Source organism: Nyctereutes procyonoides, unplaced genomic scaffold, assembly GCF_905146905.1.
Source record: "Nyctereutes procyonoides isolate TBG_1078 unplaced genomic scaffold, NYPRO_anot_genome, whole genome shotgun sequence".
In the NCBI taxonomy this organism is placed as follows: domain Eukaryota; kingdom Metazoa; phylum Chordata; class Mammalia; order Carnivora; family Canidae; genus Nyctereutes; species Nyctereutes procyonoides.
In genome coordinates, this window is record NW_026575140.1 from 73,334,174 (window position 1) to 73,347,349 (window position 13,176).

The 13,176-nt window shown below is 44.1% G+C and overlaps 1 protein-coding gene across 14 annotated transcripts in view; it reads left to right on the forward strand.

The window, feature by feature from the left end:
• The window catches only part of CEP164 (centrosomal protein 164), a 64,708-nt gene that overhangs the window by 6,373 nt on the left and 45,159 nt on the right, over positions 1–13,176 (forward strand). For 12 of the 14 annotated variants that reach the window (XM_055305937.1, XM_055305941.1, XM_055305944.1 and 9 more), the window contains exons 3-4: positions 5,134–5,245; positions 12,006–12,210. In XM_055305937.1, the coding sequence (XP_055161912.1) occupies positions 5,134–5,245; positions 12,006–12,210 (317 nt within the window). Of the gene's footprint in view, positions 1–5,133; positions 5,246–9,162; positions 9,312–12,005; positions 12,211–13,176 lie in introns of those variants that run through there. The other 2 variants (XM_055305947.1, XM_055305946.1) reach the window with 2 other exon arrangements.

Here is a 13,176-nt window from a genome sequence, read left to right on the forward strand (position 1 = left end):
CATTTATTTATTCATGAGAGACACACACAGAGAGATAGAGAGGCAGAGAGATAGGCAGAGGAAAAAGCAGGCTCCACACAGTTTGCCTGATGTGGGACTCGATCCTGGATCTCCAGGATCACACCCTGGGCTGAAGGCAGGCACCAAACCGCTGAGCCACCCAGGCGTCCCTAAAAATAAAATCTTAAAAAATAAGTAAATGAATAAATATTTTTAAAAAGAAATCCATCTTAAAAAAAATGAAAACATAGGAGGGGATACCATGATAAACAGTGTGTCCTGAGGCCAGGAGTGACTCAATTTCTTAAGAAAAAACTAAAGCAGTGTTTTTGTTTTGAAACAGTAATATAGTAATAGTATTTACTGAGTGCTCCTATATACCCGGCTCTGTGCTCAGTTTACATCGACTTCCTTTTTTTTTTTTGCGAACTTACTGAGTGATATCTATATCCGACATGGGGCTTGAACCCTGGGATCAGGAGTGGCTTGCTCTTCCAGCTGAACCAGCCAGGTGCCCCATGTGTATTTCCTTTTCAGCCCCTGCAGTAGCTCCATGTGTTGAGTGCTGTTACCATTCCCATTTTACAGATGAGGGACTGAGGCACAGAGAACTAACTTCCCCCCAGTCACAGATCTGCTGAGCTGTGTAGCCAGACCTGCAGCCATGCAGCCAGGCATCCTCACAAAAGGGCCTTCCCTGGAAGCGCTGTGCTACTCTGGGGGATGGAGAGACCTCTGAACTTCTCAGGCTCTGGGGCCCTGGGCACACCATTCAGGCCTTGCAGGCCTGCTAGAGATGGCAGGGTGGGGGTGGGGCGGGGTGGGGGAGGTCTTGCACTCCCAAGAGCCCGTGGATCCTGCATGAACCCTGACTCTGCACACTTGCATGGGATTTTGATTTCTTTGCCGTGTGGAAGGTTTTCATTTTTGCCTTAAATGTATCATCAGTCCATTCTCCTGTGGCCTCAGCATTTTGTGTTGTGGTCAGAAAAGTGTTCCCTACTGCAAGGACACACACTTCTCTCACTTGTTCCTCTGGGTTTGTCCCCATGCCGACCATGATCACGGCTACCCCGGCCTCCCCCTGCTGCCTGGGTGCCACCTACATGTTACCCTGGACTGTTCACACGCTGGCACCACACTCTTCCTTACTGAGGCTCCAGCAGGACTGAAGTGCCCTCGTGGCTCCTCCTCCCCACACACTTTCCTTGCTTATCTTGTTCGTCTTATCTCCCCTTGAACTTTAGATCACCTTGTCCGGTTCTGGGAAGGGCTCTATATGGGAGAACTGTTGGAATTTTGGAGAACATTGTGTTCAATTTATGAATGAACCTAGAGAGAATTGACATCTTCCCAAAGTTTCACCTTCCTACCCAAGAAGGTGCTGTTCCTTCTCATTTGTGTTTTGTTTGTGTTTTTTTAGGAGTGACTTAAAGTTTTCTTCATGTAGGTTTTATAGATTTCTTGCTCAGCATGTTTCCTAAATATTCTTTCTTTTTTGTTTGCTCTTGTGAATGGAGACCTAAGGATGTTCTAAGGGTGTTTATGAAAACTTCCTTCTGCTCAGTCCCAAGTTTAGACGGTCTAGGCTCAAGACACCATTTCTCTTCCTGGGCTGTCAGTGGCTTCCTGATTAGCCTCCTTATTTGTGTCATACCCTTCGCAGCATGTACTCCACCTTGTACCACACTGTTCTTACAGTGTAAAGCAGATCAGATCAGGGCTCTGCTTTTAGTAATATTCTATTATACTTAGCATAACACCCTTAGTGGGGTATGTGAGACTCTGCATGACCCTACCTTGCCACCTGGGGTGGCTCACCTGGTGCCACTCTCTTGCTCACCCTGCCAGTCACATGGCCCTTCTGACAGTCCCTAGATGGGCTGAGCTGTTGCTTGCCACAGGCCCTTTGCACCTGCTCTTCTGACTGAGTACTCTGCATGGCTAGCTCCCTTGTTTCCTATAGGTTTTAGTTGTTTTCCATTCTGAGAGGTTTCCCTTGACCCTTCCTAAGGAGTGCCACCTCCACCTTGACTTCCTATATCTCAGACCTCATTTACTTCCTTCCCTTTATCAGAAGCTTTAATTCTTTGTATATTTATCTGTTTACTTCTTTACTGGTGGTTTCTTCTGCTAGAATATAGACTCCATAAGGGCAGAGACCATTTCTTTTATTCATAGCACATAGGAAGCATTCAAAAAATATTTGCCAAAAAAAGCAAAACAAAACAAAAAATATTTGCGAGATCAGTGAATGAGTCAGTCTCTGGCTAACCCAGTTCGAGCTGGTCCTTTGAAAAAGGGCTTTTTCTCCCCCACGTGTGTCAACCTTTACATTTTACACTGGTGACCCAAACTGGTGATGTCTTTCTGGCTTGGGCTCTTATCAGCGGAAGCATCGATGCCCCTGGGGTATTTATCATTCCTGGGGGCTCTGGTAAAATATTGCAGTGGTTAGCTCATCTCTTTTTTTCCTGTAGGTGAGAGAGCTCTGAGCTCAGTACCTCTATCTCCCAACAGTTCTCCAGATCTCTGGTGAAAGAACTTTCTAAATGCTTTCCAAAAAAAATATAACCAAGTCCATAAAATTTAGCATAATTGGAAAAGAAACAACTGCCTTCATGGAAGAGAGGATTCAGAGTGCAGAACAAGGCTGCTCTAGTATCATCCCACTTTCTCAGCTCAGATAACCCCCTGGCCCTGTGTAGAATAAGTCACTGCTTTGTCTCTGCTCCCGTGGCACACAGTGCACCACTCCATTAAAACATGTATCCCCCAAACCACACACACACACACACACACACACACACACACACACACACAAAGCATGTATCCCATGGTTTAGACTCTGTTCATGTCGTTGGTAAGGCCCTCAAGGGGCTTAGTCTTCTCCAGTTGTTCAGTCCATGCTAGCTGGTTGAGTGAGGAGGACTTTTGCTCTAAGATTTTGAAAATCTTGGGAGAGCTTGTGTCCCAGTAAGGCTGCCCTCATTCAGGATGGTTCTGGCTATGGCTGCTGGGCTTCGTTCCTAGGCCCTTGCCATGCTGATGTCTTGGTCTTATATTTTTGCCTTTGTTATACTTGGCTTTAGATTACATTCTTGGAGTATGGCAATAGCATGCCTTGATTGAGGTGTACCATTTGTAATTTAAGAATACAGAATTATGTATGTTTATTATTTATATTTAGAGACTTAACACCTGCTCACTTAAGAAAATTTAGAAAGTAAAGGTGAAAGTAGAAAGGAAGTTGTCTAGGAAGAAAGTCTGCTTTTCTTTTACTCTTACAGTCAAAATACTGGCACCAGGTGTGTGTGGGTTTTTTCCTGACTCCAGCTGCATGTCCTACAATTTGGTTCAGTTCTGACACTGTCCTCCTGGAGAGAGCATCAGATCCAGAGGTTAAGGGCTCAGTCACACAAGACTGGCCCTACCTCAGACATCTGTTGCAAGTCCCAGGCTGTCCCTGGTACATTTTTTTTTTTTAAGATTTTATTTATTTATTTGGGAGAGAGAGAGAGAGAGAACTAGCAGTGGGAAGGGGCAAGGGAAGACAGGGAGAAACAGACTCCCCACTGAGCAGGGAGCCTGACATGGGGCTTGATTCCAGGACCTGGAGATCATAACTTGAGGCGAAGGCAGATGCTTACCGTCTGAGCCCCCCAGGCACCCCTGTCCCTGGTACTTCTGGCCAACAAGCTATACACCAGTGTCCCATGCCTCCCTCTTGGGTTAGATAATTTGCTGGAACAGGCCAAACAACTCAACAGGCCAAAAACTGTTTTTACCAGTTTATTATATGATGAAGGATATTATGAAGAACACAGATGAGTAGCCAGATGAAGAGATCCGTAGGGTGAGGTCAGGGTCCCAAGAGCAGTAGCTTCTGTCTCTGTGGCGTCGGAATGCACTATCCCCCTAGCACATGGTTGTGTTCACCAACGCAGAAGCTCTCTGAGACGCCAGAGTTTAGGGATTTTTCTGGAGGCTTCTTCACCAAGTCATAATCATTTATGAACTCCTTTTTCAGCTCCCTCTCCAGAGAATGGAGGTGAGGCTGAAAATTCCAAGCTGCTGCTGCTTGTTTTTTTTTTTTTTTTTTTTTTTAAGATTTTTTTTATTTATTTGAAAAAAAGAGTGAGCGAGCATGAGCAGGGGTGAGGGGCAGAGGGAGAGGGAGAAGGCAGCTCTCTGCTGAGCAGGGAACCTGATGTGGGGCTCAATCCCAGGACCCAGAGATTTGACCTGAGTCGAAGGCATATGCTTAACTGACTGAGCCACCCCTCCACCCTCCCCTGCCCCTCCCTTTTCAAAGGTTTTATTTTATTATTACTAAAAAAAAAAAGATTTTATTTATTTATTCATGAGAGACACACAGAGAGGCAGAGACATAGGTAGAGGGAGAAGCAGGCTCCCTGTGGGGAGCCCAATGTAGGACTAGATAGTTCCCAGGGCCCTGGGATCACTACCTGATCCAAACGCAGACACTCAACCACTGAGCCACCCAGGCGTCCCAATATTTTATTTTTAAGTAATCTCTACACCCAATGGGGGCTTGAACTCACTACCCCAAGATCAAGAGTTGCATAGTCTACCAGCTGAGCCAGCCAGACACCACTGAAGGTTCCAATCATGGCTCTGTCTTTCTGGTGACCAACCCCCAGAGTCCACCAGAGCGCACCAGAGTCACCTCGCTGGAAGAAAAAAATGCTTTTGTTACACAGGAAATTCAGGGGTTTTAGGAGCTCTGGCTGAGGAACTGGTTTTTTTATTTTTATTTTTATTTTTTTAGATTTTTATTTATTTATGATAGTCACAGAGAGACAGAGAGAGAGAGAGAGAGAGAGGCAGAGACACAGGCAGAGGGAGAAGCAGGCTCCATGCACCGGGAGCCCGACGTGGGATTCGATCCTCGGTCTCCAGGATTGCGCCCTGGGCCAAAGGCAGGCGCTAAACCACTGCACCACCCAGGGATCCCAGGAACTGGGGTTAAAGACCAAATAGTAATAGGAAGTGGGGGGAGAGACCAATGTGTATATTTCTTACTATTTCACAAGGTTGATTGTGATTTCTCTTTTTTCCAATCACATCCTCAACTTTCTTCCTTTCTCATGCTCCTGCCTCTTCTTGCAGAAATTCTTGAATTTGCCAGAGAGATTGGTATTGATCCCATCAAGGAACCAGAACTGATGTGGCTGGCGCGGGAGGGTATCGTGGCCCCGCTGCCCGTGGAGTGGAAGCCCTGGTGAGTCAGCATGCATGTGGCCTGCTGATGTGGCCCGTCACGTGCAGGAGAAGCCTGGCCCCCGAGGTCAGCTTTTACTTGCCACCTTTTGAAGCCTGTCCCACACAGAGCTGGGGCCAGGAGTGAGCCATCCATCTACCAGGCTGCCTGATGCTTTGGGCCTGAGCTGAGGCCAACTTCCTGGTCCCTGTGAGACCTTCAGCACTTAGATCCAGGCTGCCAGGAGCTGTTGCCTTGGTCAGGTCCCACAACACCAGCGCCGGGGAGGTGTCATTGTTACTCTTTGCAGACCGCTATTGAGAATGGCAATATTGAGACCCCCTTCGCATGTCCACGGTCAATGCCAATGCTAAGGAGGATTGTAGTGGGGCCACACAGATTGGCAAGGGTTTCGTCTCCCTTGGCAGCCCGTCCCTGACTTTGCATTGTCTGTTCATGAATAGGTTCACAGGTGTGGGTTCATTCATATTTCAGCTTTGCCCTGAGCACTCCTCATTGTGAGGAGTGGACTCACTCAGGTTGTGTCAGGGAACCAGGTGGATGGTGAGGAGCCTACCGGGGTCTCAGCAGCTCTTGCCAGCCCGTCCACCTGAGGACTGCACCCCGTCCCCCCTCTGGAGATGGTGATGCGTGTTCTCCGTTCTGCACACCTGCTCTGTTACAGGTGCAGTGCGTGCTGTAAGTTTACTTCCTATCAGAGTGGCCCGTTTCTGTACGCCTGTCCTCAGCTAGGGCCCAGGGGCCTTCCGGGGTCCTCTCTTTGGCTGGCATGGTATGGTTTTGGGTGCCAGGTGTCATTATTCTGCACTTATCCATACCATTTGGTGCGTTGGCCGCACTTCAGAGTGACTGCAACTGTGGCCTTTCTCATCCCTGCTGAACGTAATCCTTTTAGCTTCTCCTCACATGGCAGGCTCCCTGTTCGCTTGATCTTTTCAGCTGTGTTTCCTTGGATCTCCTCCAGTTTCATGACATCTCTCTTAAAAGAAATCCATCAGCACTGTACACGGCGTTCCGGGTGCTGAGGACTCAACAGTTGTGTTTGTAGGATTGGTTCATGGGATAGTGGTTTCTGTTTTGTTTCCAGTATCCAGCCTGATACCCACGTTTGCCTTATCTATGTTTTTCAAAGGTTAGTTTATTTAATTTGAGAGAGAGAGAAAGAACAAGTAGGGGGAAGAGCAAGAGGAAGGAAATCTTTAAGCAGATTCCACACCCAGGATAGAGCCTGACTCAGGGCTCGATCCTAGGATCCATGAGATCATGACCTGAGCCAAAACCCAGTTGGCTGCTTTAACTGATGGAGCCACCCAGGCACCCCGACATTTGCCTCATCCATTAACCTCTATCATCTTTGCCTTTGTTTTTAAGTTTGTAACTACCTGTGCTGTTTGGCTTTTGGATACATTTTTTTTAAAAGTCTTTATTTTTCTTTATTCATGAGAGACACAGAGAGGCAGAGACATAGGCAGAGGGAGAAGCAGGCTCCCTGCAGGGAGCCTGATGTGGGACTGATCCTGGGACCCCCGGATCACAACCTGAACCAAAGGCAGATGCTCAACCACTGAGCCACTCAGGTGCCCCATCTTTTACCCTTTTAATCACCTTTTAATCACTATTTACAAGAGTAAATAGTAATTACTATTAATTGGTGAATTCCTGGCCTTTAAAACAGGCCACACCCCACAGACATGGTTTTGTTTGTTAAGCATAAGTACTTACTATATACTTGTTGCTCTTCTCTGTCAGCTTGTGGTCTACATTAGCCTTTTATCAGCTACACACTTTTCCATGTATAGATGTGCCATAATTTTAAAAAATCCAGATTTATTTAATCACTCTTAAAATTGAAGGGTGTTTAGATCTTTTTCCAAATTGACCCTATGTGTGGGTCTGTTCTGGTTTCTCTGCTCTCTTCCATTGATCTGTTTGTCTACCTTAATTAACACCAATACTGTACATACTGTCTTGATTACCGTACCTTTATTATAAGCCTTGAAATCATTTAGGGCAAATCCTCCAACTTTGCTCTCCACTTCCAAAGTTGCATGGTAGGTCCTCTGCATTTCCATGTGGATTTTAGAATCAGCTTGTCATTTTCTACAAAAGAAAAATCCTGTTAAGATTTTGATTGGAATTATACCAAATCTATAAATCAGTTTAGGGAGGATTGACCTTTATAACTATATGGAGTCTTCCAACCCTTGAGTGGAGTCTGTCTCCATTTATTTATGTGGTTCTTTACTATATCAAAGAAATGTTTTGGAGTTTTTACTGCACATGTTTTGCCCATATTTTGTTAGAATTATTCCTAAGTAGTGGATATTTTTGACGTGTCTGTAAATGGTATATTTTAAAATTTCAATTTCCTATTGCTTGTTGCTTTTATATAGAAATAAAATTGGCTTTTGTATATTGATCTTGTAGCTGGCAACCTTGCTAAACTCATGTTTCAGTTCTTTGAAGAAAAGATTTATTCACTTTGAGAGAGAGTGTGCTGTTGGGCGTACAGGTGAGCTGGAGGAGTTAGAAGAGGGAAAGGAGAGAAGTAGACTGCCTGCTGATCAGGATCCCAGAGCGCTGGGGGTGGGGGGCAGGGCTCAATCCCAGGACCCCAAGATCATGACCTGAGCTGAAATCAAGAGTCAGATGCCCAATCACCTGAGCCACCCAGGTTACCCACGTATGTTAGTTCTTTTATTTTTATTTTTATTTTTATTTTTATTTATTTACGATAGTCATACAGAGAGAGAGAGAGAGGCAGAGACACAGGCAGAGGGAGAAGCAGGCTCCATGCACCGGGGGCCGGATGTGGGACTCGATCCCGGGTCTCCAGGATCGCGCCCTGGGCCAAAGGCAGGCGCCAAACCGCTGCGCCACCCAGGGATCCCCACGTATGTTAGTTCTAATAGTTTTGTAGATTTCATAGGATAGCCTACATATGTGATTACATCTTCTGCAAAAAGAGACATTTTTACCTCTTCTTTTCCAATCTGGATACCTTTTACTTTTATTTCTTTCCTTACTGCACTGTCACCAATAATGGTGACAATGGTGACAATGGACGTTTGTTTTGTTCCTGATCTTAAGGGATTGAGTATGATGTTAGCTGTAGGTTTTTGTAAATGTCCTTGGTCAGGGTGAGGAAGTCCCCTTCAATTCCTGGCTTGCTGAGAGTCTAAATCAGAAAGGGTATAGGATTTTACCAAATGTGTTTTTGGATCTATTGATAGATCATGTGATTTTTTTTTTTCTATTTTGGTCTTAATATGGTGAATTGTATTGATTGATTTTCAAATGTTAAACCGGCCTTACATTCTTGGTCATAATTATATATAATCAGTTATGATTTTCTAAAATTTTGTTAAGTATCTTTGTTCTAAAGTTAAAGTTTGAAGGGGATGAGGTAGATAGAGTTTGGGTATTTTTTGATTACTCATTTCCCATTCTATTCACATTTTTGTTACAAGCTGATACCTCGTTTCTGGCTCAGTAAGTGATTCTGTTTATATGAATGTTCTGGATGTTCTTGATAAGGATGTAGTCTAATTTTAGGGTATAGGGTTCTACAAATGTCCTTTATATCAAGCATGCTAGATGTGTTTATGTCTTTGTCTCTAGGCACGTTTGTCTGGTCTCACTCTGAACAACAGGTTAGTTGAGTACAGAATTGTCTGTTGACTTTGAATAGCCTTTGGCCAATATTATATACTGTTGTTATCTTCTGACTTCGGGTTTTCCTTAATAAGATATGTTTTCTTGGTTTCGTTTGTTGTTCCTTTGTGGGAAGTAAATCTTTCCTCCCTCTGATTGTTTTTATTATTTTATTTTATTTTATTTTATTTTTTAAAAGATTTTATTTTTTATTCATGAGAGAGAGGCAGAGACATAGGCAGAGGGAGAAGCAGGCTCCCTGCGGGGAGCCCCAGGTGGAACTCGATCTCAGGATCTGGGATCACATCCTGAGCCAAAGGCAGACGGTCAACCACTGAGCCACCCAGGCATCCCTGTTTTTCTTATTTTACTTTTATTTTTGGTATTCTGTAATTTCATTATAGCATATCAGGTATGTATTTATTTTTATTTCCTAAGTTCAGGATTTGGGGTGCTTTCTTACTTTGAAGACTCCTCTCTCTTCATTCCCCTTACCTCCCCTAATTTAATGATTCTACCAATTCCAGCAAGTTCTGTTATGTTCTTTTCAATATGTCTGTTTTTTTTTTTTTGAGTTCTGTTCTGTCATTATGGATTCTACTCTTTTTATCCCTACAGTAATTTTAGATGTAGTTAATTTTAGTCTTCTTTTGATTATTCTGCTATGCCAAGTTTCCTTGTGTGCTAATGCTTCTCTTCACTGGCACTGATTTCCTTTCACGGTGAACTGTTTCCCCATGGGGTTTGTTAATTATTTATTGTGAGTTTTGTGAATCCATCTTCTGTAGAGTTATTTTCTATGTTTTATTCCTAGGTTGTTGAGTGACTTTACAGTAACTTGTGCCAAGGATTTTTCGGTGGGTTTAGTACTAAATTTTTACATTAATTTTATGGGGTGGGACTTCCTTACCATAATTTGGACTCTATGTCTACGTGTGTCTTGGTGTTTTAATTTTTCATGAAATTTGATTTTGCCTGCCTAGACTGGGTGACATGCTTCCTTGTCCCACTAGGTTTTTCCATTCATGGGGTGAGCAGCCTTAAGGGCCAAGTGATAGACAAGGGTCTCATTCCTAGTTTCTTTTCCTTTTTTTTTTTTTTAAGGTTTTATTTATTCATGAAAAACAGAGAGAGAGAGAGAGAGGCAGAGACACAGTCAGAGGGAGAAGCGGGCTTCATACAGGAAACCCGACGTGGGACTCGATCCCCGGACTCCAGGATCACGCCCTGGGCCAAAGACAGATGCTCAACCGCCATCTAGGCATCCCTTCTTCCTAGTTTCCAGATGCGTGAAGGCCTAAGGCCATCTTTTGTGTCTGTCAATTGGCATTAAAACCCAGGTTTGGAGGGGCTCCATCCAGGTCAGACACCAACCTTGACCTGTCAGTTCTCACACTTACTAATCAGGCGTTACGTTTTCTTTCTGTTTCTGGCATCTGAGAATTTGGCACTAGGTGAGGAGAGGTCCAATGTTTCCTTCAGTTTGGTTAAGCACATTGCCTGAGATTTTGTATGTGTGTCTTGAGAAAAAATTTCTAGAATTTGAATCAATGTGTTAAAAAGAGGTGCAGATTTTAAATATTGTTAATCCCAAATTGCTTTCCGTTAACAGTTTAACAGTCCCTCCAGTAATAGTACATGTGGTTGTTCATTTAAAAATATTATCAATTAAAATATTATCAACTCCCTGGAAATGATCAAAATCAAGAAAATTGTCAATCCAAGGGCAGGAAATTATACCTGATTGTTTGAATTTGCATTTCTCAAATCGTTACATTGAGTTGAGCCAGCCATCTGTTGGCCATTTGCTTGCTTATATCCTTTGCCGTTTTGTCTGCTGGGGACTTATCTTTTTATTTTTGTTGAGAACTCTGATTTTTGTCTGTATATTAATCTTATACTACTGTTTCTATTATTTTCTCCCAGTCTCCTCTCTCTTCATTTTCTATACACTTTCTTTTATCACACTGAAATTAAACATTTTTTGTAAGGTTTTTTTTTTTTTTTCCACTAAAACATACATAACATAAAATGTGCTGTTGTAACCATTTTGGGATATACAGTTCAGCAGCATGAAGCACATTCACAGTGTTCAAGTATCCCCACCACCCAGTTCCAGAACTTGTTCAGCTTCCTAAACTAAAAGTCTGTGCCCCCTCCTCTCCCTTCCCCCCAGCTTGGGGTAACCTCTGACCTACTTTCTGCCTCTGTAATTAACCTATTCTAGATTGTTATCAATGGACTCATAGTATTCATCCTTTTGTGTCTGGCTTATTTTTACTTAGTATAATGTCTGTAGGGTTCATCTGTGTTGTAGCCTGTGTTAGTACCTCATTGCTTTTCAAGGTGGAATAGAATCCTACTGTATGTTTCTGCTACATTTTGTTTATTTATCTGTTTGTCAATGGACATTTGGCCTGTTAGCACCCTTTGGCTGTTCTGATTAATGCCACTGTGAACATGGGTATACAAATATCTTCTGCAAAACCAGAGCTTTTGCAAAAACAAAGCGTCTTTCCTCCTTACACCCTTTATAAAAATATTTTTTTTATATTTTTCTTTCTTTATTTATTTATGATAGCCAGAGAGAGAGAGAGAGAGAGAGAGAGAGAGAGGCAGAGAGAGAAGCAGGCTCCATCCACCGGGAGCCCGACGTGGGACTCGATCCCGGGCCTCCAGGATCGCGCCCTGGGCCAAAGGCAGGCGCCAAACCGCTGCACCACCCAGGGATCCCCCTTTATAAAAATATTAAGCAAGGTCAATCCTAGAATCTATCTCCAAGATCCCATAGCATCTGTATTTATCCATCTGAAACCAAATTTATTTGTACTCCAGTCTAGCATGAATTCCCAGGAATTTTTCTTGAGAAGTCCTTCAGTATCCCAATCCTTTGTTCTAAGTTAACTCCTATCTTAGCCACACGGTACCCTTCCATTCTGGGTTAATCCTCCCTGTGTCCTCCTGATCTTCCTTCTTCTCTCTCCTTCTGCCCCTCTCATGCTGTTCTTCCTTCTTCTCCATCTCTCGGCCATTTCTCTGCTCTTTTTTTTCCTTAAGTAGCTGTGGACCTGATCAGGGACTAATGCCTGACCTCTGCTCTCCGCAGCCAGGACATCACAGGTGATATTTACTATTTCAACTTTGCCAACGGGCAGTCCATGTGGGACCATCCATGTGATGAGCACTATCGGAACTTGGTGATTCAAGAGCGGGGGAAGCTGTCAACTCCTGCAGCCATCAAGAAGAAAGACAAGAAAAAGAAAAAGGAAAAGAAAGACAAGAAGGACAAAGAGACCTCCAAAAGCCCACTGGTGAGTCCATGGATGCCAGCTCCCAGAGAGATCAGGGCTGAAACCTGAGGGGGATGTTAGGAGCCTCTAGGTGTTTCTAGCTAGAAGTTAAGGACAGCACCAATACCACAGTGATTTCTTCATAGTACGTCACCTTAGTTATGCCTGTCTTCTGGCAAATTTTCCTTTGAGCTTCTTGAAGTTTTGACTGCCCCTAACCAATTCCTTTTTTCTTCCTTGGGAAGCATATATCGTGTAGTAGGATTAGTGAGTGAAAGCGCTCTGCTGAGCATGGTGCTGCGCGGCAGTCCATCTGCCCCTCTGGAGAGTGGGGGATGGAGAACAGTTGACAGAGAACCCAGATGAGCAGAGCGTCTTTCATTTCAGAGCCAGGCCTTCCCAGTGTGGTGCAAATTTGTAGATGTCAGCTGTAGCCCTAATTCAGTTGTCAGAATGCCAGTGCCTTCCAGATCCAAAGAGGAAAGCTTTGGGCTTTATCCACTCCCGTGGATTGTCTTTTTTGCTGGTATCCTTGGCTGGTGATGCGTAATTGAAATTTGATGGCAGCGTGATCACCTTGATCTTGGGTAGCTTTTTTACTCAGGGTTGAAAGCACTCTTTCCCCTTACTGTTTTATTTGTCCCTTCAGTGTGTCTGAACTTAAGGGATGGAATTATTGCCCTGAATGTATAGGTAGAGAAGATAAGACTTGAAGCCATACCGACGTGAGGCCCAGGCTCTCCTCAAGTGCTCTGCTAGGGCAGGGAATCCTTCACCTGGGTTGGGGGGCATTGGGGCATGCTGGGGAGGAGGAGACCCCGTGGGAATGCAGGCCAGTTGCCGGGGTGGGGGGAGGGTGTGTGTGCCAAGAACGTCTTTTCAAACCTCTCATTTGTCCAGTTGTTGTGTTTTCTCTCTATAGTGTTTCCCACCAGTGTCTAGTGCTTGTTTCTCAGTGAAGATTTCCTCCGCCTGCCTGCCTTCCTT